The 27,140-nt window shown below is 57.4% G+C and overlaps 13 protein-coding genes across 13 annotated transcripts; 7 read left to right on the top strand and 6 right to left on the bottom strand.

Annotated features, from left to right (window-relative positions):
* Nucleotides 1-372: 372 nt before the first annotated feature.
* CMQ_5595 (RNA polymerase 2 general transcription and DNA repair factor tfiih component) lies at nt 373-711 on the top strand (the record flags this gene model as incomplete). Its single annotated transcript, XM_014313182.1, has 3 exons — nt 373-391; nt 456-604; nt 661-711. The coding sequence occupies 3 exons, from the start codon at nt 373-375 to the stop codon at nt 709-711; spliced, it is 219 nt and encodes a 72-aa protein (XP_014168657.1).
* A 131-nt stretch (nt 712-842) lies between these two features.
* Nucleotides 843-2,797, bottom strand: CMQ_5806 (enoyl-hydratase isomerase family protein; the record flags this gene model as incomplete). Its single annotated transcript, XM_014313393.1, has 6 exons — nt 843-952; nt 1,026-1,409; nt 1,471-1,857; nt 1,905-1,963; nt 2,417-2,585; nt 2,722-2,797. 6 exons carry the CDS (start codon nt 2,795-2,797, stop codon nt 843-845), a joined length of 1,185 nt encoding a protein of 394 aa, XP_014168868.1.
* A 729-nt stretch (nt 2,798-3,526) lies between these two features.
* On the top strand, nt 3,527-7,144 carry CMQ_5493 (polarized growth protein; the record flags this gene model as incomplete). The annotated part of the gene is made up of 3 exons (XM_014313080.1): nt 3,527-3,581; nt 3,656-3,799; nt 3,930-7,144. The coding sequence occupies 3 exons, from the start codon at nt 3,527-3,529 to the stop codon at nt 7,142-7,144; spliced, it is 3,414 nt and encodes a 1,137-aa protein (XP_014168555.1).
* A 288-nt stretch (nt 7,145-7,432) lies between these two features.
* CMQ_5776 (uncharacterized protein) lies at nt 7,433-8,233 on the bottom strand (the record flags this gene model as incomplete). Its single annotated transcript, XM_014313363.1, has 1 exon — nt 7,433-8,233. One exon carries the CDS (start codon nt 8,231-8,233, stop codon nt 7,433-7,435), a length of 801 nt encoding a protein of 266 aa, XP_014168838.1.
* Nucleotides 8,234-8,880: 647 nt separating this feature from the next.
* Nucleotides 8,881-11,598, bottom strand: CMQ_5557 (pentatricopeptide repeat protein; the record flags this gene model as incomplete). Its single annotated transcript, XM_014313144.1, has 1 exon — nt 8,881-11,598. One exon carries the CDS (start codon nt 11,596-11,598, stop codon nt 8,881-8,883), a length of 2,718 nt encoding a protein of 905 aa, XP_014168619.1.
* Nucleotides 11,599-11,906: 308 nt separating this feature from the next.
* Nucleotides 11,907-12,620, top strand: CMQ_5773 (cwf18-like protein; the record flags this gene model as incomplete). The annotated part of the gene is made up of 1 exon (XM_014313360.1): nt 11,907-12,620. The coding sequence occupies one exon, from the start codon at nt 11,907-11,909 to the stop codon at nt 12,618-12,620; it is 714 nt and encodes a 237-aa protein (XP_014168835.1).
* Nucleotides 12,621-13,202: 582 nt separating this feature from the next.
* Nucleotides 13,203-13,762, bottom strand: CMQ_5643 (uncharacterized protein; the record flags this gene model as incomplete). Its single annotated transcript, XM_014313230.1, has 3 exons — nt 13,203-13,274; nt 13,427-13,544; nt 13,614-13,762. The coding sequence occupies 3 exons, from the start codon at nt 13,760-13,762 to the stop codon at nt 13,203-13,205; spliced, it is 339 nt and encodes a 112-aa protein (XP_014168705.1).
* Nucleotides 13,763-15,551: 1,789 nt separating this feature from the next.
* On the top strand, nt 15,552-18,258 carry CMQ_5657 (r3h domain protein; the record flags this gene model as incomplete). The annotated part of the gene is made up of 5 exons (XM_014313244.1): nt 15,552-16,255; nt 16,328-16,657; nt 16,720-16,808; nt 16,878-17,287; nt 17,368-18,258. 5 exons carry the CDS (start codon nt 15,552-15,554, stop codon nt 18,256-18,258), a joined length of 2,424 nt encoding a protein of 807 aa, XP_014168719.1.
* A 183-nt stretch (nt 18,259-18,441) lies between these two features.
* On the bottom strand, nt 18,442-20,049 carry CMQ_5716 (eukaryotic translation initiation factor 3 subunit; the record flags this gene model as incomplete). The annotated part of the gene is made up of 3 exons (XM_014313303.1): nt 18,442-18,573; nt 19,116-19,874; nt 19,942-20,049. The coding sequence occupies 3 exons, from the start codon at nt 20,047-20,049 to the stop codon at nt 18,442-18,444; spliced, it is 999 nt and encodes a 332-aa protein (XP_014168778.1).
* Nucleotides 20,050-20,223: 174 nt separating this feature from the next.
* Nucleotides 20,224-22,843, top strand: CMQ_5628 (nucleolus protein required for cell; the record flags this gene model as incomplete). The annotated part of the gene is made up of 4 exons (XM_014313215.1): nt 20,224-20,251; nt 20,389-20,544; nt 20,608-21,376; nt 21,442-22,843. 4 exons carry the CDS (start codon nt 20,224-20,226, stop codon nt 22,841-22,843), a joined length of 2,355 nt encoding a protein of 784 aa, XP_014168690.1.
* A 245-nt stretch (nt 22,844-23,088) lies between these two features.
* Nucleotides 23,089-23,891, bottom strand: CMQ_5698 (50S ribosomal protein l17; the record flags this gene model as incomplete). Its single annotated transcript, XM_014313285.1, has 2 exons — nt 23,089-23,616; nt 23,676-23,891. The coding sequence occupies 2 exons, from the start codon at nt 23,889-23,891 to the stop codon at nt 23,089-23,091; spliced, it is 744 nt and encodes a 247-aa protein (XP_014168760.1).
* Nucleotides 23,892-24,378: 487 nt separating this feature from the next.
* Nucleotides 24,379-25,163, top strand: CMQ_5503 (uncharacterized protein; the record flags this gene model as incomplete). The annotated part of the gene is made up of 2 exons (XM_014313090.1): nt 24,379-24,399; nt 24,468-25,163. 2 exons carry the CDS (start codon nt 24,379-24,381, stop codon nt 25,161-25,163), a joined length of 717 nt encoding a protein of 238 aa, XP_014168565.1.
* Nucleotides 25,164-25,765: 602 nt separating this feature from the next.
* Nucleotides 25,766-26,709, top strand: CMQ_5631 (NADH-ubiquinone oxidoreductase subunit; the record flags this gene model as incomplete). The annotated part of the gene is made up of 3 exons (XM_014313218.1): nt 25,766-25,808; nt 25,955-26,192; nt 26,259-26,709. 3 exons carry the CDS (start codon nt 25,766-25,768, stop codon nt 26,707-26,709), a joined length of 732 nt encoding a protein of 243 aa, XP_014168693.1.
* Nucleotides 26,710-27,140: the final 431 nt, after the last annotated feature.

The raw sequence follows: 27,140 nt of genomic DNA, 5'->3' as shown, positions 1-27,140 counted from the left end.
ACTTTAACTGTCAAAGACGAGATTCAAAAGCCAAAGAACGGTCTAATACACTTTAGCTGAAGATAAAAATGGCTTTGTGTGGGCCCCAGAGAGTGATTGCGTACAGAGTAAGGTATCAACGCTTTGAAGTTGGGGTTACTGTCTTGAATGAAGATGCGAATTGTACATGGTATGCAGCTATCCGTGCGCAACATCTCTTTTCATTAATAAAGCAGAACGATAAAAACATGCATAAAAGCGGCAAAGAAACGAACACTAGCATGTGATACGCCGTAAATCGTCTGGAAATAACATGACTGACTGCGTGCAGTGCTCAGGCCAACCCACCATCTATTTTCATCAATCAGTCCACGAAAAGCCAAGTACGAAAAGATGGTGCGCGCTATTCGAGGTTCGCGCTGTGCATATAAGTCCTGTGGTTTGTGGTCCTGTCGGATTCTGACCGGTCTCTGTAGGAGTGCTGGTCGAGTGCGACCCGGCTATCAAGTCCATCATCGTGAACATTGACAGCCAGAACCACGACTACATTATTGAGGAGCTCGACGAGCAGCGCCTCGTGGTAAAGGAGAATATGATGGTGTCGCTCAAGACAAAGCTGGATGACGTGAGTAGTATCATACTTCTGGCGAACCCAGTCGTCTTCTAACTCAGTATTTGCAGCGTCTAAAGGAAACCACACAACAGGAGGACGAAGAGTCGGACTCGAACTAGACAGAAAGCGGCGTTACTAAGGCTTTTTTTTTCATCGACAGTTACGTCTTGTCCTAATACGATATACTTAATGCAGTGACTCTTGTGCTCATGCGCGTGTGGGTGGCAGTGACATCCTTCATGAATCCAGGCTACAGCTTCTCAAATGTCGGACGGGTCTTCTGCATGCCTGATACCAGCGCCGCCTGAACATCGTTGGACTGAAGCGCTGCCGAGTTCCACACGGTCGTGTATCGGAGGTCTGCATTCGGAAAACGTACGTAGTCAGCGCGTCAGTAGCAAATAAGGGGGGAGGAGAGGTGGACAGGACGCACTCTCGGCAACGGAGTGGTCTCGGGCGTGCTGGAGAAGCTCCTTGGTGCCTTGCACGGCCACCGGGCTCTTGGAAGCGATGAGGGTGGCGGTTTCAAGGGCGACAGCGACGACGGCAGCCTTGGACGGCAGGACGCGGCTGACAAAGCCGACAGCCTCGGCCTCGGCGGCAGGAAAGACGCGGGCAGTCAGGCAGACGTCACGCACCCACGAGGAGGACGCAACGATCTTAGGCAGGCGAGCGAGCGTGCCGATGTCAGCAGCGAGCCCGATGTCGACCTCCTTGACGCTGAAGCGGGCGTCCTGGGTGCAGATGCGGATGTCGGCACAACAGGCGATGTCGATGGCGAGACCGAAGGCGATGCCATGGATGGCGCAGATTATGGCTGGACCGTTAGGACAAAACTGAGAGACAGGAGGACATGAACAAGAATGCATGGCACATACGCTTCTCGCACTCTTCAACGGCACTGATGCAGGCCTGGAAGTCGTGGACAAAACGACGGAGGTTGGTGGCACGGCGGGCCGGTTCCGGGTGGCTCGAGGCCTCGCCCATCCACTCGCCGGCGGCAAAGACGTCCAGGCCGGCGGTGAAGCCGCGGTCGCCGGCACCTGACAGCACGATGGCGCGCACGTCGGGGTCGCGCGACAACTGGCGAAACACTTGGCCCAGCTCGGCCCACATGGCCGGCACGAAGGCGTTGATCTTGTCGGGACGTTGCAGCTCGACGTGCACGACATATTCGGCCGGGCGGCCGATGCTGATGTATTCAAGGGTCATGATGGCGAGTGGCGGTGGTATGGTGGGAGGAGGAGCAGGTTGAAGACCATTGTCTGCAGGAAAGTGCAGCTCTGTCGGCTTGTTTAATACCCCAACTTACATCTCGAGATGCCGAGGCTCCCAAAGGCCGTCTGGCAGCCACGGGCTGTCGAGACCGTGCTAATGAAGACATGCACTGTACCACACTGTGTGTCACGTTACGACCGAACAGCTACTGTGATGGTTCCGCCTGTGAGATATGCGCGAGCTCATGATATTATCGATGCATTCTCTGCAGCCGCAGCAAGGGAGCCCCTAGCCTGCAGGCGAGCCGGGGCTGTTGGGCTGTCATTCCTTTTCTGATGCTTTGTTGTTTGGAACCGAAATTCGATCGTTTTTACGTCTCCGTCATCCGCTCCTTCTCGTTCCTTCTGAACGGGGCAATGCCTGCCTTGTACAGTACTCCGTATCTTACACAGCACCAAGGAGCAATGCTCCGTAGTCCGTAATACCCATCGGGTTGCAGAACTTCCCCAACACCCTAGCTGGGCTACTCCGCACCCCCTAGACCGCCTGTACCGCACCATGCCCCCCCCTATGGCCCCCCGCTAATCAAACCCTTGCCCCTCCTACGCGCGATCGTCAAACGAATAGACCACCGCCCACCCGCCCGTGCTGCTGCAGGGAAAGAGGGCCTGCCGCTCCGCCTCGCACCTGCTCTCTCCCCTTCGCGTGGCACTCAGTGCGCGCACGGTCAGCTGCAGCGCAACTGCAGCCTCTCTTGCGCAAGAACGCGTCGCCTCTGGCAAGATCGCTCTTGTTTTGCGTTTTGCCGTGCCTGGCGCCTAGAGCACGAGTGGCCCGCCGCTAATACGAGCTGGCATCGTATGGAGTCCGCATGCATTCCTGCTCGTACTATGTATCTTAAGTTGAGATACGAGTTCGGACAACGGCCGTCTCGCTCCGTGCATCCTCCAGCTCCCAGAGCGGATTCATCTCCAGCTGCGGCATCATATCGGCTGACCATTCTCGTTGCCGGCTGCATAGTATAATTTTGGCTTGCCCTTTTAGGCCCTTCCTCTGGTGCCTTCCACTCAATTTCGGCCACGATCGACTGCCAAAACCCACTGTTCCCCCCTCCTCCTTTCCCTATTTTTTTTTCCTTCTACCTTGTCCTTCTAGCCCGCCCAATCGGTCCTGCAACCAATTCGCTCTTTTTCTGTAATCCATCCTCATCTTCTTGTCTTTCGAGTTTCCTTAATAGTTATTTGTATTTTTTTCTTCTTCTTGCAATCCAGACCGCCAACCACGTTCCCTTCGTCTACCTGCCGTCTAAGACAACGTTCCAACATTCGCCTCCGCTTCTGGTCCGCCTTTGCTGTTCCCACTCACTCTATTCGATACCCTCGATCGGTGCTACCCCCCTCCCCTTTTCGATCTGCCATACGGACTACTCGAGACATACCCGGCGAGATTTAACAAACCAGCTTCCCTGTCGTCAAAGCCTCGCCCGTCAAACATTCGTTCGGCTTTCCCCAATTTCGCAAGCCCACGCCCCCTTTCATCGAATTCGTGGCCATATCTTTCGCCCCCCGAAAACCCCCCCTTCTTTCCGGCTTCTTGGATCTCGCGCGCCCAACCTTGTCTTCATTTCCTTTTGTTTCTCGGCCCTCCGTTTGCCTGCTGCCGCAGCCTGCCTGCTTCTATCGCCATCGAATCGCGCTTCTATTAATTGCTGCCGCCATGGCTGCAGCACATCAGTCCCGGCCCGATGTGGGCGACATTCTCATTGTCATCCGTGAGTTGGCCCGATTTTGTCCCAGACGAGAAGACGAGCGCTGCATTGCCACATGGCTGACTCCCATTTTGCAGACGACTTCCAGGCTCGCAGCTCCGACGAACTCACGCTGGCAAAGGGCGACCGGGTAGAATTGCTGGATCGTGATGATGAATTCGGCGACGGCTGGTTCCTGGGAAAGCAGATGGTCAGTGGGAATACGGGACTCTTCCCAGAAGGTACGTGGCCTTCCGTTTCCTGCGTCGTCGTGGCACGCAATCGAATAACCCCCGATGAGCCATCGCCGGGTCACTGCTTGCGCGCCCAAAGACCCTAGTTCGTTGCTGACGTCGAGTTCTTCTTCTATAGTGTACACTCGACCAGGGCCTAAGAGCTTCCTGACTGGACCGAGTGCGCTAGCTGCTGCAAAGCAACAGTCCATGCCGCCTGTCCCAGAAGCTGAAAGCTCACCTGAGGAGAGCCGAAACCAGACGCCTACCGAGTCGGAAGAAGCAAGTAGAGACATGGGTCTCGCGCCGCAAACAGAAAACGGGTCGCAAGCTGCGGTCGCCTCTGGTGTGCCGTCCCCGACTGCTGCTGCCACAACAAACAATGTATCGCCTCCCACAACAGCTGGTACCCTAACAGACACCATATCAACATCAGACTCTTCACAGCCCTCGCCGTCTTTCGCTGCCGTGTCAGCCGCGGCGCCGGCTTCGTCCCTCCGATCGTTGTTACAACCAACAACCCCCACTTCCTCCATGACGCTAAACGGTCGCGTCAGCTCGAGCCAGGACAGCCAGGTCTTACACGAGACGCTGAACGTGATCGACGAGCACATTACGGACCTGCGCTCACCGTCCGACAGCAACGGAGGCATGCTAGCTGTGACTGCGGACTCGGGCAGCGAGTACAGCTCGCAGCTCGACCACCGCATGTCTTATATCCACGGCGAGGAGACCGACGAAGAGGAGGAGGCTTTGCACACACGATCGGAGGTGGAGTCGTGGAACCCTGACGATGTTGCTGAGTTTCTGTTTACAGCCGGAGTCGAGAAGCACCATTGCGAGGTGTTCCGCGATCAGGAAATTTCGGGCGAGGTGCTATTGGGCATGGACCAGGCGTCTCTTTTCATCAAGGCATTTGACTTGGGCCCGGTTGGGCGGCGCTTGAAGACGTGGCAGAAGATCAAGACTCTGCAGGACGAGGTCAACAACCTGGTGCGACCGACCACAAGCCATACCCGACGAAGCACCCAAACATATGGCAGTGACGTCGGCTCTGATGATGCACGGCGCCCTAGCCGCAGCCGGACAAACACCATCACCAGCTCTTCGAATACCCCCGTCTATCAGCAGCAGAGACTGCCCCCCATCGACGACCGCCCCTTTTCCATCCAGTCCAGACGCCTGTCTTTCAGCCAGGCCTCGAGGATGGACCCTACCATGTCGCCCGCCTCGCACAAGTCGCCCCAAGGTCTGTCTTCCGACGGTAATGCGTCAGGACGGCCGGTTTTCCACGAAAAGAGGCCGTCGGCGGCGTCTATCCGCGATCTGCACCACTCACGTCGGCATTCATCTGTCGACTATCGCCTGCCAAGCACGTCTTCTGTGGCTCAGCGGATGTCCAACAACGGTAACTTTGCCGAGCCAGACGAACCTACACCACAGCATAAGAAGCAGCCCTCGTTTGACCGCAATTGGACGCTCGGCGGCGCCTCCGCCAATACCTCACAGGCGCCACAAGGGCAGCGGGTGCAACGCGAGTCCGTGCAGATGCGGCCCCTGTCTTCGGCCGGCGTTCGCGATATAGTGGCCAGCCCAGAGCTTGATCTGCGTCTGGATATGGGCGGTCTTGCAGGCGGCCTGGGCGAGTCCGCTATCGACTACGACCGGGGCTATTTCTCCGGTCCCGATACGGAGAACCGCCGAAAGTCTTTCCTACAGAAGAAGCAGCGTGATAGCGCATTGAAATATGGCCGTGGAACTGCGTCCATCTCCGGAAACTCGTATGCGGAAGAGCAGCGTGTGAGAAGTGCCACGGCCCTATCGCGGCACTCTCGCTTTGGAAGTGTCGATTCCGTACGAGACTCGACGATATCGCCTGCGGCGCAGAAATACTATGGAGTGGCTACCAATGGCGGTTCCGGTCCGCACCGCAGAACCACATCTTCCAACACGGCTGATTCGTCGATCATGCGACCCATTCTACCTCCGAAGGATACGTTGGCTCCTACCGTCACCCGGCTTGACACTGCTTCGAACAACAACAATGGGCGGACCTCCTTTGACAGGACACGGCCGTCTCCTGTCTCCCCTGCATCACCGGCATCTAACCGCAATGGCGAGTGGTTTTCCGTGAAGCCTGGCTTCAAAGCCCCTGGGTTTGGCTTGCGTGCGCTGTCAGACGCCGTCTCTGGCCATGATCGTGGCAAGATCATATCTCCCGTCGCTCATTCCGACACCTTTCCCAAGGACTCGCCCATGCAGTCTCCATCACGAACTGACTCCAGCACGCCATCTGTCGGCCCAAGTTTTGAGCTCGACTCGCCTGACGCTAAGAGCCCCAGCACCACGGGCACTGGGATGTCAGCCCGCACGAACGCTGCCCGCAGAAAGAACAAAAAGGAGACCAGCGCCTACCAGCGCGGGCTGCTGAAGATCTCGCCTCGTGAAGCCATGCTAGATGCGGACTACAGTGGCTGGATGAAGAAAAAGAGCTCGAACCTGATGGCCACCTGGAAGCCCCGCCTGTTTGTCCTCAAGGGCCGCCGGCTGGCCTACTACTATTCCGAAGACGACGAGGAAGAGAAGGGCCTGATTGACATCTCTTTCCACCGTGTGTTGCCGGCCGACAACGATCGTCTGACGGGACTCCATGCTACCATCATGGGAGCCTCCGCTTCGCCAGCCGTGCCTGCGAACAGCTCTATGCCGACGCTGGCAGAAACAGGCGCAGATTCGGAGATGGCACTCAAGGCGGCGACATCATCGGACTCCATCTTTATTTTCAAGCTCACGCCGCCGCGAGCCGGCCTGTCTCGGGCCGTCAACTTCACCAAGCCCATGGTGCACTACTTTGCGGTGCCGAACGTTTCGCAAGGGCGCCTGTGGATGGCAGCACTAGTCAAGGCCACTATCGATCGCGACGACACCGTGCCTGTTACGACCACATACCAGCAGAAGACCATCTCTCTCACCAAGGCGCGCGAAATGCAACACCGACCGCCGGCGCTCATGAATCTTGACGAGCAGCTCAGAGCCAGCCAGGGGATGCTAGAGGGCGACAGGGCCATCAGGGACGATGATGATTATGACGACGCCAATGTTTTGGGCGACGACGAGAAGAGGATGTTGGTAGCAGCACTGTCTACGACCGGCCAGCGAAAGGTATCGGATAAGGCGGCCAACGGCCTGGGCATCACATACGATGAAAAGGACAGTGGCGTGTCTGGCGTGTCTAGTTCACCAAGTGCAGACAGACTGGGAGTCAAGGTGCCGTACAAGGCAGAGAGTGCTCGATCGCGGCAGTTTTTGTTCGAGCCCGAGAAGGATGATGACCGGTTTCCTATGAGTGCATGAAGGGGGAGAACTTGTGTGTTGAAGAAGTGTGATACCTAGATTAATTGTCTCTATGCCCCTACTGGTTTTTTGGACCCTCTTCGGCTCCCCTTTTTTGCAGCCATTTCCTAGCTTTTCTATACTTTTTCCGCGTTTATTTCAAATGAGATTAAACGCCGAACTCCTTTTGCTCTTCCAATTCGTACCGTGAATGCTACAAAGGGAAGCGTGGCTGAGACGGGGTATCGCTATTCGACATAGACGCCGCAAATGTTTTAAGCCGACAACCCTCATAGTATCGTCAGCCCGTCACCCGTACAGCTCTTCATCAGTTACGTGCAAGTATTGTCGAACAGAGTGCCAATAGGCATCTACCTCCTGTGGAGGCCGTCTATGCGACACACGCCCTGAATATTTTAGCTCCTTTTCCTGCTTCTCAAAGCTGTCGTCGTCCAAGTGGCCGTCTGTCTCGGCGAACCATGCCAGCTCTCGCATCACCTCATCCAGCCGCTGCAGCGAGCTGGTCTTATGGTGGTGATTGTGGAGATTGTCGTCACAGAGCCAGCCTGCGCACAAAGCATCAGTGCCTATCTTGCTGTGTCCACCAACGGCGCCATCAAGGCCGCGTACTGGCGGTGGCTTTGGCAGCAGGTACGTCTTCTGCTCTAGAACGGGCCGGGTAGGTCCTTCCGGGGTGTTGCTGAAGGGCGCAGAGGAAGAGGTCAACGTGGTCGGGGCAGTGGAGGTAGAGGAGGCAGTGGTGGCGGTGGAGCTTGTGGCAGTAGATGCCGATGAGAGCTGGCGATGTACTGGCCTCGTGGAGATGAAGGGGTCTGTTTCAGCGTCGCAGTTCTGCTGCTGCTGCTGTTGCTGTCTTGTAAGGCAACGCATGTTCTGGGGGACTGTCGACGGCTGTGGAGGAATTGTCGGAGAGGTAACGACTGCTGAAGTTGCAATCTTGCCTCTGCGACCAACACTGGCCGTGCTACCGGTACTTCCAGCCTTGGCAACCGTGCCCGATGCTGATGTCTCTAGCCAACTCACTATAGCACGCACCGACGACGGTGGAGTAGTGACTGGGTCCCGGGAGGCGCTGGTTTTGTCGTCCATGTTGAGAACGAGTTTCTTGTCTTTTGTTCGGATGTCGTGCGCTAAAAAGCATACGGCAGTCCAAGCCTGTTTGTTCTATGAAGAAGGCAATGCTGTCAACCGCCAGGGTCGACTTGGAGGTGGTATAAACGCAAGACGAAAACAGTGATGAGAAGCTATAGAGGGGAAGAGAAGAACGTGAGAAAGATATGGAATCAAGATAAATAAACATTAGAGAAGGTTTATTTTTGCAGAAAGGGGCCGATTGCTAGATATCAGGCTTTTCCGCACGGGGAAGGTGCGATGGCGAAGGGCCTTTTTGTACATCAGTCTGTCCTCCGAGGCCGACAGCTCCTTTCGCATTTTGCTCCCCTCAACCAACTCAAGGCCGATTGCATCCGAAACAACGGAGAAGAAGAGAAGGAAAGAAAAAGGGGACTGTTCGCAAATACGATAAAAGAGCGTTCCAACCTCGTGCGTTCACTGCGGTGTCCCCGTCTTTGTTTTTCGCACACTTTGTCGCAAGAGGAAACAAGCAGGGAGAAATCGACCTTCTTATCAAGCCAAATCCTGTACCGACGATCTTTCATGCTATCTTACAAAGGGCTGAAACAGAGCCAGATGTGCTTTGCAATGATTCCAAAAACATCCAGCAAACCGAACGCTTATCAAAAGCTGGCGGTTGCGCTATCCCGCTGCTCTTCGTCCATCATCTTGGCAATTTCCTCCACCTCATTTTCCAGCATGCGCAGCTCATTGGTGACTGCATCCGCTGGCCGGCGACCAGATTGGGACTCGACACCATGGCCCAGACCCAAGCCACGTTCACTGCTGCTTGCGTGTGGCGGTGATGGAGTTCCGGCCTGTGCCTGTCGCTCTTCTTCTGCCATCTGATCGTATTGCTGTCCTGCAATCTTTGATTTTGGACCACTACTAGCAGCTGCTGCTGCTGTCTTCCGCGTTTCCATGTAGCGCAGAATGGCCGACTTGTCACCCAGGTACGAGAAGGCACGGAAGGTGAAGTCGTCTGGCTCGAAGCCTGCGCGCTCCAGCCGCTGCAACGTCACGGCTGTCTTTTTGACGTTCTGCAACCGTGCGTAACCCGCCATCAGCGTGTTCCACGTCACCTGGTTGGGCTCGACGCCGCGGTCGCGCATCATGTGCAAGATACGCTCGCCCTGCCTGACCTGTCGGTGGAACATGAAGCCATTCAGCAGGATTGACCAGGTGTACACGCTGGGCGGCGGATGTTGCGGCTGGTAGTCGGCGGCCTCGCTGTCGCCATGCTGCAAATCTGTGGCGGCATCCCGCAACATGTCGCCCACAACGTCCAGAGCAACGCGCAGCATGCCCTCATACTCGCACAACGCCATCACCACAACGTCGTGCACCAGCGTTCCCTGGTCACGCACTAGACCCGTGGCTACAGGGTCGCCCGCTTGCAACAGACGGCGGAAGTGCGAATAAAACGCGATCACGTCATAAGGGTTAGACACACCCTGGATGTAGCCCAAGATCATGGTGGTCAGCGTTAAGCTGGTCGGTTCCACAATCTCGCCTGGCTCCAGCTTGGGCAACGCATGCACTGTCGGTCCTAATTGTGCGGCAAATTCCCAGCGGCCGTGCAGGGCGTCAGTCTGCCGTCCTTGTGCGTGTGATGAGGTCAGGCCGCCGCCCGATCCGGCATCAGGGAGAATAGTGCGCAGCGGCTCAAGTGCGAATATCTTGGAATAGGTCTGCAGCATGAGCGGGAACGACGGCACGACACGCGGCCGCTTGATGGCAGGATTCGCCCTCGCCTCGGCGAAGGCGGTTGAATATATGGATTGGATAAAGTCGTTCCACACTATCGGATGATTGATCCTCTGGGCTGCTGCTGTCTCGGCTACCCGACGGAGAACGGAGAAGTCCCCGCGAAGCTTGGCCCCGTTCATCATCGTGGAGTAAACGTATTCATCGGGTTCTGTTTGATTATTGATCATCAGTTGCAGCACCTGCTGGGCTGCCTCCAGTTCGCCTTTGAGACAGAGGCCACGTATTATAGTCGTGTACGTGATGAGGTTCGGCTCAAGCCCGCATCGCAGCAGCTGTTCAAACATCTCTGCCGGCGTCAGCGAGGGTTGCCCGTCGGTCGTTGCCGTCCCCTCACTTCCCTCCACCGACAGAATGGTGGTACACAGTGCTGCTCCCTGTGGTGTGTTGATGTCAAGATCCGTTGCCGACAGCGCGGCCTGAAGCATTTCGACAGTCGGCATTTTGAACGCAGCGTTTCTGGCGACGCGACTGGCCATCTGCAGCCGCGTGAACTTATGGAGTGGGTGCCCGTGTTTAACTAAGAGGTGATACAGGTTGTCCACGCTCTCCGTTGTCTTCGTTGCCTTTACAAGGAAAAAAATTGTGGACTGCCGCAAGCGTAAGTAATTTGACGAGCTGTTCTCCAAGACCATTTTGAGGAGCTCGTAGACCTCGTCAGCTGTTGGGTGCATAGAGCCGTCCGTCGAGGGCTTTTCCGCAAGCTGGCGACAGAAATGATGGATGGTGTCTTGCACGGCGTAGTATGGAATATGAGCAGCATCAAACGTCGCCGAAAATATGATGTGCGCACGGCCAGGATGAGAACGCAGAGCAGAAACCATGATGGATGGCCATAAATCACGGCGCCGCTCTGGTGAAAGCTTCGACCAAGTCTCTCGTAGCTTATGCATGCTCTTGCCTCCATCTTTGTGCTCTAGGAGCCACCGAAGCATGTTGCTCTCGCTTTCAGCTCGGGGAAGCTGGGACGATTCGAGCATCTGCCAGGTCTCTGAAAGCTGTTTCTTCCATAACCAGAACGCCGCATTCGCGCGTAGGTAGTCTTCTGGAGAGACAGCGCGTCTGAAAAATCCATGGGCATTCAGAAGTTCCTGTGATTTCCGCTTTGTCCAGCGTTTCTTTGATTGAGGGTGTCGTAGATGTGTCGTAGCCGTCGACTTTGTGTCTCGTACGGGAGATGGCCGGCTCGGACGGCGCCCAGGCTCCGACCTTCGTATGGGCTCCCGGTTTTCTGCTATTGAAGAGGATTCCTGTCTCAACGCCTGCACCCCATTTTCGACACCTTCCACCGCAGCTGCAGCAGCTCCCCAAAGCTCATCGTAATTGCTCCAGATTGCCCCACCCTGCTCACTATTGCTGGCCTTGTTTGGTTGTTCGTCCAATAATTCGGGGGCTGATTTTTCAGGGTTCCCAGGAATGTAGCGGTCCAGTGCAGGGTCGTCGGAGTGAGCGCTGCTTTCGGCTACTTGCGACAAGTTTCTCGCTCCCGGAGCGGTTGAGAACGACCGGGGCGGATGCCAATTCCGCTGGCATTGCCAGAGTAGCCGCACGCGAGTGCAGGGGCAAGCCTGCATCGTCCACAAATAGGCCGATTGCCCAATTATCAAGTATTGGCGGGCATCTTAAGGCAGCCTGCGTTTTATGAAACCGTGGACAAGACGAGTGAAGTCAAGACGAGTTGCCGGTATTTTCTCTTTAGTGGCGCCGACATCTTATCGACGATAGGCGCGCTGCATTGTGGCGTATATTAGTCATCCGTTTATAACACTAAAATTTCGTTGTTTTCCTACAGACACGACAGCTACCGGCATACCTTGCTTGAGAGCAGCGAATTTGAAGCTTTTTGCAGCTTCCCGCTTCAGACAGATTCTCCAAAGTCAAAATGTCATCTTCACATGCCACGCTGAGTGCGGCAGCCGACGACCGCAAGGCACGGCTTGCCAAGCTACGGTCAATCAAGCGCAAGCAGCCCGGAGACGAGATCGTGCCACCAGAGTCCGACCGCGTATCGCCAGCAGTACTCACCGGGTTGGAAGACAGTGGTGCAGAGCACACTGCCGAAGAAGAGGCGCCCGATGTCTCGCGGCTTCATCTGTCTGGGCGAAACTACGACCCCGAGGCGCGTGGCGCAAAGCTGGGCTTTGAGGCACCCCCGAACCTGGCTGCCGGTAGCGACACACTGGAGGCCAAGGCAGCCGACATCGAGGCCGACATACGGAGACAGCAAGAAGAGGAGGACGAAGCGGACGCGAATGGAAAGGACGGCGGTGATGGCGGTGCCGCTGCCGCTAGCAGCAAGGGCATTGACCTCTTCAAGCTGCAGCCGAAGAAACCAAACTGGGACCTGAAGAGAGAACTGAACAAGCGGTTGGAGCCGCTCAACGCGCGCACCGACAGAGCTATTTCCAAGATTGTCCGCGAGCGTCTGTCGGCAAAGCAGCAGTCGGGCCAGAAACAGACACAGGCATCAGCCAGCACAGGCGATGACGGCCAAGGGGCTCTGGAGGGCGCTGCCTTTGTAGAGGGCATTCGGATACGGGAGCAAGAAGCAGAGAAGGAAGAGCGGCGGGAGCGTGAGGCGGAGGAAGACGAATGATGCACGCGGCTTTCGCAACAGTCCAAAGGCAAAGGTCCAAATCACTTGCGGTAAACAGAAACAGCTCTTGGCGTGTTTTGTGGGTGCGAAACCAGTCGCCAAAAGTATGTATGTGTCCGCCTTTGGGCATAAAACTGATACCCAGCTATTCTTTACAACGCCCTTGCACCTGTTTATATCCATCACCTTCCTCGGTTGGCGCCTTTTGTTATTGCTAACCGTTTACTGAAAGGGCTCAAACTCCGCTCGCGCACGGACGACTGCTGTTTGGCGTACACATTCTGGCTCTCTCTATCCCTCGCGTCATCCCGTTGTCTGTAATGCTGTCGGCCCCCCCTTTCTGACTCCCTCGCTGATGGGGGCCGATCTGGAGACCTAGAGTCCCGTCGTCGCTGTGGACGAGCCCCATGGCCACGATCCACTGCTTCTGGACGATCAAAAAAGTCGGATGAGATAAGACGTGCCTTGTGTGGATCGTCTCGTCGGGCGTGTGGAGATGGCTGCCGAAAACGTGATGGAGGAGAGTCCCGTGTTTGAGGACCGGCCGAAACTACCGATGGACTGCGTCTGGACGCAATACGCCTAGACGGCGCGGGACGATTGTCGGCTGACGCGTATGGCGAAGGGGAACGGGAGGCAGGGGAGATCGAGCGTCTGTCGTATTTCGGTGGCGGTGCATCGAGCAGTTTCGGCCGCTGCGTGGGTGCTGATGCAGTCGCTTCTGGGCCACGCGAGGTTGTTGACCGCGATGCGACAGAGGATGCAGAATCGGAGTCAGAGCCAGAGTCAGAACCAGAGTAGCTTACGGAGCGCTGTCTTCCACGCTTCGTCTCGCTGCTCTTGTTTCCCTCCTTGTCGCCGTGTTTCTGGGTCTTTGCCCTCTCTGCCTCCCTCTTGGCTAGCTCTTGATCGGCTACTCCTTCCCTGTTTTGTTCGTTTAATTAGAGGAATGGCCCAAATAGATGCGCAGATTATATTGCGCCGCCTTCTTACTTGATTTGGAGAGCATTGAACGTGTCCTCGTGTAGCTTGGGGACGAGTTTGGGGTTCCGGAGCTGCTGCGAACGGGATGGCCGAGCCTTGTACGGGCGCTCCTGAGGGGTCACCTTGCACTCATACGAGTAGTGGCGTGGTCGAAGCATGTTAGCTAAAGCTTGGCATAAGGGGCTGCGCGCAGAACATATCTCTTTTCAGGCACTTCTGGCACAACACGGTAGATGGTGTCGTCTTTGGAGGCCCTCGACGGCCGGCGTAGGAACTCATCTCTATGGATCTGAGGCGTGACGCGACGGGAGAAGACAAATCAGTTTGAGCACCCACGAACGTCGGCAGCTGGGGGGCTGGGAGGCGTTGTGTCGTGTCGCGTCGCGGCAGCTTGTTCTGTGATTGCTACAAAGCATCGGTAAATCTGTATGTCGGACATGCAGAGGCCGGTTGCACGTGACTGTCCAAATCTGGTCAATTTTGTTTCTACAGAGCAGAGCGTAGTGGGGCTGTTTGAGTTGGAAGACGCTGCAGTCCACTTTTTCCCACGGCTCCACTTTCTCCATCAAACTGGTTGTTTTCTCATCTCCAAAATCTATCACCATTGACGCTGCCAGTCAAGCCTGTCTGTGCCTGTCTTTCAGCCTTGCAAGCCGGTACGGCGCAGCCAATTCTTCATTCGGTGTCTGTTCCGGAGACTTTGCATCTTAGTCTGCCGCTGTCGCCTTGCGCATACTGGAAGAACCTGAGCCGGCCTGCGCAAAGGGATGGGAACAGCTCTGACAGCTGCCCGATCGTCGGCTTCCTCCTTTCTCTTTTTTTTTTACCTTTCTGGGCCCCTTACTTTCTTCTTGCTCTCTCTCTTCACTTACTGGAACTCGTTCTCGTCCAAGACGGCCTCAATTTTAGCAGGCCTTGCTGCCACGTTGCCCCTTGCTCATCCTCTTTCACGCCATCTTCACATTTCTGCTCCTATACACAGTCAACGTCGACTGTCTTCCGACCTGCTTGCACATCGCTCGTTCTATTTTCACCTTCTTCTCGACACTGTCGCTGCGTCCTCTAAGCCTCAGCCACCCGGCAGTTAGACGCCATTTTCGTGTGACCGTGCCACTCACTCCGCCCCGTCCGTTATTGTGCTTCCCCAGCAGGCTGCCCTTTGCCATTTTCTAGGCCAGGTTTCGACACCGGACACCATCGAGATCCTCTACCGCAAACTACCCCTTCATTTCACCTACCGCAAAGCCGCTGTGGATCCCATTTGAGAATTTGGGCAAACGACATAGACTCACGGGTAGCAGGCTTGTTACCTCTTTCAAACGAACACAAGTCCTACATTATAGCGACCCAACGACGTGAATACCAAGGATTAACGACGACGATGACCCCCATTGCACCTCATTCCACTAGGACTGCTTTGAAATTTTCTGTTCCTTAGACTCGACTGCATCTCCGTGTTTGACTTCGGCTTCGAAAAGGCAATATACGATTGTCAGATCTTGTTTGCTTGAGACGTTGAAGCGCAAAATATCAAACGTCTAGTCTGGTGGTTCTATATAACAGTTCGTGGTAGGCCGTCACTATCGGGTCAATCTTCTGATCGCGACTTGACCGCCATCAACACTCGGCTCGGCCTAAAAGCAAATATGGCAACATCCCCAATAACAGCTGACGCTGGAAAGCTGTCTTTTGCAAAGGTAATTTCCGCACGCTCAGATTGATTTCCACTTGTACTGTGACATGGGAATTCGAGACTAATGCAAACTCTTAATGTAGGTAGCTGCCTCGGCCTCGAAGAAGGAAATTGTTCTGGTGAATTCTACCTCCAGAGCTCAAGGCGCTACGACCTCTGCAAGTGTCGCATCTCCTGGAACGCCTGATGTATCTGTGAGCTCCAGCTTGCCTGCTCGTCTGACTGCCGTAGAAGGTAAAAGTACCTGCGAAGGCATGGAAGAGCGAAAGAAGGCAAGCAGAAAGGAAACTTCTTCACTTGCTGGCTTTGCTGAGGGGACGGCGGATCTCGAGGCCTTAAGAGTGACAGAGCTCAAAAGGCCTGATCTGGTCCTCAGTGGCATGGCATCTTCTTCGGCGGATAGGAGCACCAAGCCATCCTACAGCAATGGCAGTATCCAGTCGCAGCCATCATCTGATGATGTCTCTCAGAAGGCCGACTCTGAATTCGGCACAAAGCCTCCCAGTCTCGATGGCAAAAGCATCACATCCGGGACGACCTTCAACGCCCTTGATGAGAAGGAGAGCTTGAGACCCGATGACAGCGCAAGCGTCAAGGCCGCAGCCGACGAAGATGACACGTTCTCGGTCCGTGGCTCCTTGGTGGTCAATTCTCGCCTGGGCTCTGATATTGCCCCTCGCATCCACCGTATCCAGATTGGTGATATGCCACCCCGTATCATTGCCCACATAAGCCCGGAGCCGGCTGTTCCTGGCATCGTGACCCCTCGGAGCCTATCCTCAGAGCAGCAACCGGTGACTGAGGCTCGGGTGCAGTTGGCCACGATCACAGTGCCTCCCGATGCTCTGAATGGGCAGAGCCCGGATGAGAAGCTCCTCGATGCGATGCAGACTCCAAAAGACCGCCTCTTTCTTCTCAGGCTGGAAAGCGACGTTGTCAATTTCGTGCAAAACTCAAAGTCAGTCTCTACAGTCGCCTCTTCACATGGATTGTCAATGGGGTTTACGTACTAACTTGTAACTCATTGTAGGGAACCGTTCATGGACTTGCCACCGAGCAACTCTTTTTGTCGGATGCTCACGCACAAGCTGGCTGATTACTACCACATGACACACTCTTTCGAGGCCGTCGCCGGTTCTGTTCGCATATTCAGGACACCGTTCTGCCGCGTTCCCCCACCGCTGGCCAGCCTGGTCGCTGTCAACCCTCCGAGTAGCAACACGCCTCCTCCGACCATCCAGCCAAAGAAGATCATGCGGCGAGGTGAAGACACGGAACTCTCTCTTAGCGCAGGGCCATCGAAGGCAAATTCTGAGACTGGAAGTGACTCCAAGGACAAAGGAGCCCGGGCAAAGGAAACGTGAGAACTTGAGAGCCATTTAACCGATTTTTGGGTCTAGTGTGCTGACGAGGCCGCTTCAGTTTGTCGAGAGAAGCCCGCGAAGAGGCCTACAACAAAGCGAGGGAGCGCATCTTTGGCAGCTCCATGCCGGCAGAGTCGTCCACACCTGGTAAGTTGTTCCAAGCTCAGAATATGAAAAATTCAATGTACCAGTGATGTGCTCACATGACGTGTACAGAAAACGACGACGGGACGGGGATCTCACGAGCAAGCTCTGTGTCCGCAAAGGACAAGGCAGCCTTGAACAAGAAACTAAAGGCAGGAAAGCAAAGGCGAGACGACTCAGAGAGTTTTGACTCCAGGTCTCAGTATACCCCATACTATACGCACCCGCAACAGCCGACTTGGATTCCTCCGCAATACATAATCCCCGCAGGCAACGTCCAGTACTCCCAAGGGCAGGCCGTCATGCAACAGGCACAGCCCCCTCTGTCCCAGCAGCAGGTGCAGCCACTGCCGGCGCAAGTTCAAACGCCACCTTTCGCCAACGCAATACAGCCGCAGGTTGCGTATGGCAACCCGCCATCGGGCTATCCTCAAGCAGCACCAGGCAATGGTCTTGTTCCCCAGGCCGGCGCCTCCCCTCAGGTATGCTATCAGCAGCGTGGATTCCAGACTCTTGCTGGAGATGTTTGTGACGTTGTACTGGTACTGATCTTCTTTATCAGCAATATCCCCCACAGCCAGTGCCATCGCGCTACCCGACACAATCCGCTCCTCCCGGCTTTCCATATGCTCCGACCGTCCAGCCAGGCATGGCGGCACAGCGGTGGCAGCAGCCCCCTCCATCATTCAGTCCGAACCCATTCCCGAGTCCACAGTCACGAACGTTGCCGCCTCATGTCGGAATTCCATATGCGTTTGGCCAGCTGCCCGTCAATGTTAATCCCAACGACCCGAAGAGCCAGCACCCCATTCCTGGAAGCTATGCGGGAAACTACAATCGCCATTCGTTTAACCCGCAGACTCAGTCGTTTGTGCCCGGGAACGGAGCGATACCGCCGCCGGGTCCACCGATGCACTACGGTGGCGGCATGCATGTACCTATGGTCGGCCTTCCACAGGGTCAAACTGCAGGACCGCCGAATGCATATGGTGGAAATGGTTATCAACAGCTACCAGCGCTCTCGGTGTCTCCGTACGGCGAGGGTCCCGTGTCCAGCTACGGCATGCTGCGACAGGGTTCAAACAACTCGGGGCCGCCGTTCGCTCAGGCTCAGGTTCAGGGGCCGATGGCATATCAAGGACCGGGACCGGCTTCGCATGGTGTGACTCCGCATGGGCCGGCACTGGACCCTGCTGTTCACGGCCCTCGCAGCCAAGTGGCCGCTCGCGGACCCAATATGGTGCCGTTTCACGCGCCCCCGCGGGGACCGTCTCACGGCGCAGCACACATCCACAAGCAACACGTCCAACACGGTCCTGTATATGGACCGAAGAAGGCAGGCGTGGCACCGGGTCCGGTAGCAAGGCCGCAGGCATTCAGCTATCTGCCCAACTACGGGAACCCAGCGACGTTGCCGCAAAAGCCTGCGACGGCGGCAGAACTGCGACATTGAGCAATCAGTGCAGACAGTGCAGACAGGGCTGGGAACGAACATGCATTGGCGTACACAGGGACGGTTTCATATTGGCGTTTTCGACATGTTGTGTATTACGGCTCTATAATTCGTTTTTTATTTGGACGGGAAGTGGGACCTTTCAAGTCCTGTCCTGAAGGATGGGAGAGATAAGAGGACGGTCTATGCAGGCGAACGGGCGTCATCGTCATCAGCGGATTTGCGTGTCCTTTGCAGAGTTCGGACTAGAATGAGGTAAAAGGCGACATATGCCCCGGCAAGGCCAGTTGGTTCATAGAGGGCACGCAGCGAACACTGTATAGAGGTAGGGAACAAGAAAGGCTTTTGCTTTGATTTTTTTAGTGGTCCCCGCCGCCTACCGTCTCTAAAGACAGGCAGCCAACGCCGGCGCCGTGTTGGAAAGTTGTCCTCCTCCGGCCGCCCTCCTTCAGGGCACAAAGGGCACCAAAACCTAGACCGATTTTCCGGCCATCCAGACGGAAAATGCGTGTTTCTCATCCTTTTCGTAGACGACAAAGGGAAGGGGTAAAAGAGAGGAAATACGAGAAGCAGATCAGAAGCGGATCAGAAGCAGATCAGTCCTCCCGCGGCTCCCTTGACTCTCGGGGCTCTCTGGACTCTCTTGGTTCTCTGGGCTCGCGGTTTTCTCCCCGCTGGCCGCCACGGCCGCCACCACGGCCACCACGCTTGCCACCACGCTGGCCGCCGGCGCCGCGCTCGTTCTTGCTGTCGTCGCCGTCCTTCTTCTCGTCCTTGTCGGGGGCGGTAAGGGTGGCGGTAGCGAGGCGCTGGGCGAGGTCGATCTGGGTGCGGATGGTGTTGGCGAGGTAGGAGACCATGAGCACGTCCTGGATGTGGTTGTTGAAATCGCGCTCGATGCCAAGGTTGTCAGCCTTGGGAGCGAGAGACATAGCGTTCATGAGGTACTGGCCGATGGCGTGGTTAGGCTCGCGTTCCTCGTCGATGACGCCACCGACAAAGTCAGCGGTCCGGTCGAGCAGGTCGAGGGTCTGCTCGATGCTGCTAGCGAGGGCCTCAACGTCAGACACGACGGGAGCAGCCCGCGAGTCGAGGTGAGCAGGAGTGGCAGCAGCAGCGACAGCCTCGAGAGCGGCGCGGTCAGCGTCGCCGTAGAGCAGGCGATGAGGGACCTCGACGAAGAAGCACGAGTCGGCAGCACGATCGGGCGAGGCGGCGACGGGCGAGGACACGTAGCAGCGGCTCTCAATGTCGCGGCCGGGCTCGGTGCTGATGGTCAGATGGACGGCCGGGTGCGGAAAGGTGCCGGTGTCGGGAGCAGCAAAGAAGTTTTGGATCAGAGCCGAGAAGGAATCGAGTGCGTGGGAGGTGGTGTACCAGCCGAGCAGCGACTCGCGCGGGGCGGCCTTGAGAGTCAGGGCCAGCATGTTCTTCTGGTACTCGACGTCGACCTCGACCTGGTCGTCCGTCTCGGTATGGGGGATCGCAAAGCACGACCGGACCTCGACCTCGAGGCCGTCTTCGGATCGCACGCCCACCAGCGCTCCGATGACGCGGGCCGACTGTGTCGACGACGTCTCTCGCCGCACGGCATGGTCCAGGATCGATACTACTGCCTGTCACGGGGGGGGGTAAGCTCGATGTACGCAGACAAACACATCTCAAACGGGCTAGACTCTATACCTGGGGCTGGATGGACACGGAAAGCGGCGCGGTGATGGTGCTGAAGCCTGCGCCCGTCGGCAGCACAGGGCGCGCGAGGTGCAGAAACTCCTCCTGATCGATAGCCATGGTCGCAGCGGCTGAAATGCGGATGGTTGGCGGATCGGGTACGGCGGTTCGGTCGGCGAGTCGGTGGTCTGGCCCTCTCTTCTCGCTCGGTGTGGAAATTCGTGAAAGAATATTTTCGAGGGCATTCGCATTTGCTGGTGGGGGTGGTTGTGCGCGCTAAGATAAGCCGATAGGATGGTGTGGCGCAGATCCTGTGGCGCCAGTTTTTTTTTTTCTGCCGTACTTATAAGTGGTAAAGCTTCTTGTCTCTTGGCGGCAGGAGCGCATTCTGAGTGTGTCTACGGTGAATCTGTCCACCAATTCTTGTCATTCTGTTTGGAAAATGGGGCCAAGATCCAGCTCTCGCGGCCGAGGGGGCTCACGAGGGGGCTCGCGAGGCGGGCCACGTGGCGGCGGCCGAGGACGGGGAAGAGGCCGGGGCGCTGCAAGAGGAGGTTCGAAGCACGACAGATGGCGGAACCGATTTGACAGCTCTCGGTTGGCTGAGAAGCGCGAGTAAGTTCCTCATGGGTACACGGTATCTCACTTTCGGCTGAAATTTCTGACATGTGCACAGAGACGAGGAAGGACAGCCACCGGCAGAAGAGGTCGTCTCAGAGGATTCAAATCCAGAGTCGGACGAAGAGTCGGACGAAGAATCCGAAACCGAGAGGAAGAAGAAGACGTACATGTCTCTTCTTAAGAGCCTCGAGAGCGGTTCTTCTCAGCCTGCGTCGAAGAAGCGCAAGCTTGACCACAGTGACAGTGTCGAAACAGCCCAGGTCGAGCCAGCAGTTGGTGTCAGCGATAGCGAAGAGGAGGAGGAGGAGGAAGAGGAAAAAGCGGATGTGGACGAGGAGGAGGACGACCTTCCAAAAGACCCTGATCACGTCGACGAAACGGAAGACCAGTCAGATTCAGACGACGAAGACGAAGAGGAGGACCAGGCTGACACGGCAGATCCGTTTGAAACGCACTTCGTCAGCCCAGACGAGCAGAAGGTGACCCGGCGAATACATTCGATCAAGAAGAACGAGTGGACGACGGCCAAGGTTTCGGATGGAGGCTCGCGCATGGTGTTTTCTCTTCCGGGCAGCGGCAGCAGCAGCAGCAGTGCGGCTGCCTTCTCTCCACCAGCGGCCGTGACCGGTCCGGGCGACCTCAAGCTGAAACAGAAGCTGCTTGAGAGCGTGCTGCAGTCGAAGCGGCCAGTCTTTGACGCCGTGGAGCAGTCGCTGGCACCGCTGCTCTTCAACTACTATGACATGCTGTATTGCGAGCGGACGCCGGCCAACGGACAGAGCCTGCGGCACATTGCCTGTCTGCACGCAGTGAATCATGTGTTTAAGTTGGTGGACCGACACCGTACTTCCCCTTGTAGCATTCTGACCTTGTGCTAACCGATACGCCTAGGACACGGGACAAGGTGATTAAGAACAATGCCAAGGTAGCCCGGGACGACGGACGGGACGACGTGGAGTACCGCGATCAGGGGTACACGCGGCCCAAGGTGCTGATGTTGCTGCCGACGCGGCAGTCATGCGTGCGGATGGTGGAGGCGATCTGCGGAATCTGGCGGCCGGAGCAGCAGGAGAACCGGAAGCGGTTTGACGACACGTACGACGACCGGTTGGCGGTGTCGGGCGAGGATCGGCCGGCAGACTTCCGGGACCTGTTTGACGGCAACGACGACGACATGTTCCGGCTGGGACTCAAGTTCACGCGGCGGTCGATCAAGTACTTTTCGCAGTTCTACAACTCGGACATCATCCTGGCGAGTCCGCTGGGCCTGCGGATGGCCATGGGCTCAGACGACACGCTCCTGACGTCCAAGAAGGCGTCAGCGGACGGCCAGAGTGACAGCAACAGCCGCAGCAAGACGGACTACGACTTTCTGAGCTCGATCGAGCTCGTCGTGGTCGACCAGGCGGACGCGCTGCTGATGCAGAACTGGGAGCATGTGGAGCACATTTTTGCACACCTAAACCGGCAGCCACGTGACGCGCATGGCTGCGACTTCAACCGGGTGCGCAGCTGGTATCTGGACGGCCAGGCGAGCCACTTCCGGCAGACCGTTGTGCTGTCGGCCATGCACACGCCGGCGCTGGCCGAGCTGTTCCGCCACCACGCAGCCAATTGGACCGGCAAGGTGCGCGTGCAGCCGGTCGAACATGCCGGCGTGATCGGCCGGCTGGGCGTGCGCGGTTTGCGACAGACGTTTTCGCGCTTTAGTGCGCCGACCGTCGAGGCTGAGCCGGACGCCCGGTTCGACTACTTCATCAAGGCCGTCGTGCCGGCTGTGATCACCAAGGCCGGTCGATCGGCCGGCTCGGTAGCCTCGACATCGTCCGGTGGGATTCTCGTCTTCATCCCGTCGTACCTCGATTTTGTCCGCGTCCGCAACTGGTTCTCCACGTCTGTGGCCACGGCCAACATCAGCTTCGGCCAGGTGTCCGAGTACGCATCCACGGCCGAGGCTTCGCGCGCGCTCTCGTTCTTCCTGACCGGCCGCCACAGCGTGCTTCTCTACACCGAACGCGCACACCACTTCCGCCGCCACCAGATCAGCGGCGTGCGCCGCGTCGTCTTCTACGGCCTGCCCGACAACCCGGCCTTTTACGCCGAGATCGCCGGCGGCTACCTCGCCCGCAGTCAGCGCAGCCAACGCCTCGGCCCCGGCCAGGGCTCCGTCCGTGCCGTCTTCTCACGCTACGACGCCTTCCGCCTGGAGCGCATCGTCGGCAGCCAGCGCATCGGCCAGATGCTGCGCGAGCAGAGCGACACTTTTGTCTTTGAGGAGGAGCGGGCGTTCTGAGGGAGGAAAAGCCAGGGGGGGGTAGAATGCAAATTCAATATAGAGTGACCTTTATATGGGCAGAACGGAAATACAACGTTTCGGCTCACAATTCACAGTTCGCGGCTCACAGCTCACAACATACCCAACATGATCACACATGCTTGAATGCAGTTTATCCTACGCAAAAGTGGAAGTGTACAGTGGTGGCAGATCAACAGAGAGAGCGAGATCCGATTGGCCAACCGCGAGTCCTCCAGCCGGCCTCATGCCCTTGGTCGCCGTCTGTTGGCAGCCGCCTCGGCCTTGCTGAGACTGGGGTCGCCGAGGGCGTCGACGAGGTCTCGTGAGCTGCGGCTGGTCCTGGCCTTGGTGCTCTTGGGATCCCAGAAGTCGAGCACGGGCTTGGTCTTGCGGGGCGTCCAGTGGGGGTCGCTGCGCTGGAAGATGCTGGTCTCGACGTCGGCCATCTGGGGGCCAGCATCGGCGAGCCGGAGGGACTGCGTGCGGGCGACCATGGTCTCGAAGGCGGTCTCGCCGTCATGGCGGAAGCGCGTGACCTTGGCACGGTTGCGCAGCGTCAGGTCGCTGTGCTGACGGCCGAGGGTACGGTCCCGGGCCACAGCGGCAGCCGTGACGGCGAAACGCATGTCACGCGGCCCGTCAACCAGCTCCAGCACAGCTGAAGGCGCCTGGTCGCCCTTCTTGGGCTCGGTGCGCAGCACGCGCGTGTAGCCGCCCGGCCGGTCAGCATACCGGCTCTTGAGCGTGCCAAAGAGCTTCGGCAACAGCAGCTGGGGGGTCTGTTGGTCAGCATCGTCTGTCTTTCTGTCTGTCTGTCTGTTCAGCTCACATAGAGAATCGCTTGGGCCTTTCGCCGGGTCTCCTCGTTGTCTCGCTTGGCCAGCGTGATCAGCTTCTCGGCCAGCCGCTGGGCCTCCTTCGCCTTGGGCCACGTCGTGTGGATCGCCTCGTTCTTCACCAGCGACGTCACCAGGTTCCGCAGCAGCGCCTGCCGATGCGATGACGATCGGCTAAGGTGCCGGTACTTGACCAGACCTCCGGCCATGGTGGGCTGTGTGCGGAAGCTGCGAGCTGCGAGCTGCAAAAAGTGCTTCTTTCTTCTGTCGACACGGTCTTCTGCACCCTGAATTGCTGCTCGGTCCCGGGATGTATGGGTGTGGCGACAAGGCTGCCTTCTGACTCTCTCACACCTTCCAGACAGCCTCGAATTGAACTTTTTCCGCCCGCACGTGAGCGTACAGCAGTGCCGTCGAAAAGCGGGCCTCTGCCGCAGGGCTTATCGGCGATAACAGCCGCTAGACGCTGTGCGACAAGTCCCCTGGGAAATAGCGCAGGCCAGCGCTGGCGCAGATGCGGCTGCTTTTGCTCGTGAGCATGGAAGATTTTCCAGTCTTCTGAGCCGACGCTACGATCTCCATTCCGCGACACGGCATCCCGACGACACCACAGCGACTCAGCCGCTCCAATTCCTTTCTCTCTGTCATCTGTTTCTGGGCTGACCTGAGCGCCTGCGCCGTCCTGCGCCCGTCACGATGGGCTTCACCACCGGTTTCGTACGATCGCACCCGTCTCGCACACACGGAGCCCGCTCTTCTTTCTTCTTTCTGCTGACACCTCCCAGACAGGCGGCGTGACCTTGACGCTCGGCGTGGCCTATCTCACCGTGCTGACGCACCAGCGCAACCGCCAGGTGCAGTGCGACGCCCTGCGCGTCAACACGGGCGTGCTGCGGGCGCTGGCCCGGTCAGACCCGGTCTCGGCTGCACGACTGGCCGCGGCACCAGCGGCTGTGCCGGATCTCTCGACGCCGCTGCCATCGCTTTCGTATCCGACCGAGCCGGAGCAGTCACGGCTGCGGCCGCGCTCCAGCTTCGTCGACGAGCTCAAGGACCGCTGGAACGCCGAGGTGGCCGGTGCCGTCCGCTGGGTCCAGACGACCGACTGGGTCGAGGTGCGCGAGGACGCCGAGACCGCTGCCAGCAATATCTGGTCGCGCGTCGCCGGCAGCAGCAATGCCCATGCCGCCCGCGACAAGGTCGCCGAGGTCGCTGACGCCGTCAAGACTGAGGCCAAGACCGTTCAGGCCGGCGTCGCTGGCGCTGTCACTGCTGCTACCCGTGCCGTCGAACGCGGTGCCAGCAAGACCAAGGAGGCCCTCGCTGTCGACACGTCCAAACTTGTCAACACCGCCCAAACGGCCGGCAAGACGTCCGACGTCGAAGTCGCTCTCCAGCAACGATACGAAAAACCCGACAGCACCGTCATGAAAAAGAGCGTCAACGACTTGCTCGAGGAGCGCTACAAGCAAAAAAACTAGGCGGCCAGGCCCGCAGACGGGGACGTGCAAGATATCCAACGCCATTATTAGACACATTGAAGAGGGAGGCTTGTTTCCCAGCATACGACGTATATATGATTGCTTAGTCATGCTTGTGCACTACACACGCTGCCACGATTGTGATGTGCCTCGCCAATGCACGGATACAGCGAAATGCGCTTAAGCACGTATACAGCCTCCGCCTGGCCCCGCAAAGTGCTCCACTGGACCTAGTCCTGGCCAATCGTGCGTCTCCTTATTCTGACCAACGGCTAAAGCGACAAAAGCCGCAAAAATGGCCATTTTTCTATCTACCCGGGGAATTATCACCACTGTTTTTCCCCATCCCACGCACACAGAACAATCACACTCCGCTTCCCATCACGGCCAGCCCGGCTTCTCTTCCACAATCGACCCAGATCCCCCCCGCCCGTCCGCCGGCAATCCTCAATTGACTGTTTCTGACCGGCCATACGGAGAGGAGGAATCGATCTTTCTCCCTAGCTCCTCCTCTCGAATCTGTACTCTTTTTTTACCGGGTCCTCATCCCCCTCTCCGGCCGAACCGTCTCCCGTCCACGTCACCACAGAACCATTACAGACATGTCTGCATCTTTGCGGACAAGGGCCACGGCCCTGCTGCGTGGTGCGTTGCTACCGTCACCGTCTCCGAGCGGCCAATCCGTTTGGGCAGTTCAGGCAGCTCGTCAGCCTCAGCTCCGGCATTCTGCCCTGTCTGCCCGCCCTTTCTTCCCCCTTTCCATGTGCTAACCAGACACGTCGTCGGAACAGCCAAGCCGAGCTCGATCAGCACCTCTTCCGCCCTGGTCTCCTTCCGCGGCGCCCCGACCGTTGCCCTCTCCCACATCAATTCCCAAGCCCCCATCTCCTCGTCGGCCCGCCGGAAGAACGCCTCGGCTGTCGAGCACGTTGCTGCACCACATAGCGCGACCGGCATTGCGCGGCGCGAGCGCAAGGAAGTGCCGCTGGCCAGCCAGGAGGGCACCAAGAGCCTCGTCCAATATGCACTGTAGGTCAAGACGGAAGAAAAAAGAGATGCTTGGGATCGGGGAAGCTGCCGCTGACCACCGCTCAGTACCACACTCGACATCATTGCCAACTGGGGCCGCCAGGGCTCTTTCTGGCCCATGACCTTTGGCCTTGCCTGCTGTGCCGTCGAGATGATGCACCTCTCGACGCCACGTTACGACCAGGACCGCTTCGGCATCATCTTCCGCGCGTCGCCTCGTCAGTCCGACGTCATGATCGTCGCCGGCACCCTGACCAACAAGATGGCCCCGGCCCTGCGCCAGGTCTACGACCAGATGCCCGAGCCGCGCTGGGTCATCAGTATGGGCTCGTGCGCCAACGGCGGTGGCTACTACCACTACAGCTACTCTGTCGTCCGTGGATGCGACCGCATCGTGCCGGTCGACGTCTACGTGCCCGGTTGCCCGCCCACGAGCGAGGCGCTGATGTACGGCATCTTCCAGCTGCAGAGGAAGATGCGCAACACCCGGACGTCCCGTCTGTGGTACCGGAAGTAATGGTCCACCCGAGGAGGAGACAACGGCGACGAACGAGACCGAGAGCCCGGTCCCGGAGCATCTAGACGAGAGGACGTCTCACAGAACGCGTCGTGACGCCCTGAAGATGCTACATATATCACGGCATCCAAACAGACAAAGCAGACTAGAAGCCTGTTTCTGTCAAGGGGACAAAATCATTTTATTCACGTTTATTCGCCTTGCCCATTTGTGCAAACATGTACATATATACATCTTACACTATTTTTTTTTTTTTTTGCGTTGGCAATCATTGTACAAGAACATTGTCGTCTAGCTTGCTATTTGCCCACGATGACATGCCAGCTTGGCACTAGTTCTCCACGTCATCGAACAGCTGTCGTGCGTTTTGCCGATTTTACCTGCATTTCCTGGCAGATACATGTTCAATCATTCGAGACACTCGAGGTACC

Source organism: Grosmannia clavigera (assembly GCF_000143105.1).
Source record: "Grosmannia clavigera kw1407 unplaced genomic scaffold GCSC_89, whole genome shotgun sequence".
NCBI classification, from domain to species: Eukaryota; Fungi; Ascomycota; class Sordariomycetes; order Ophiostomatales; family Ophiostomataceae; genus Leptographium; species Leptographium clavigerum.
Note: the sequence above shows the minus strand (reverse complement) of the source record. Positions and strands in the feature narration are given on the sequence as shown.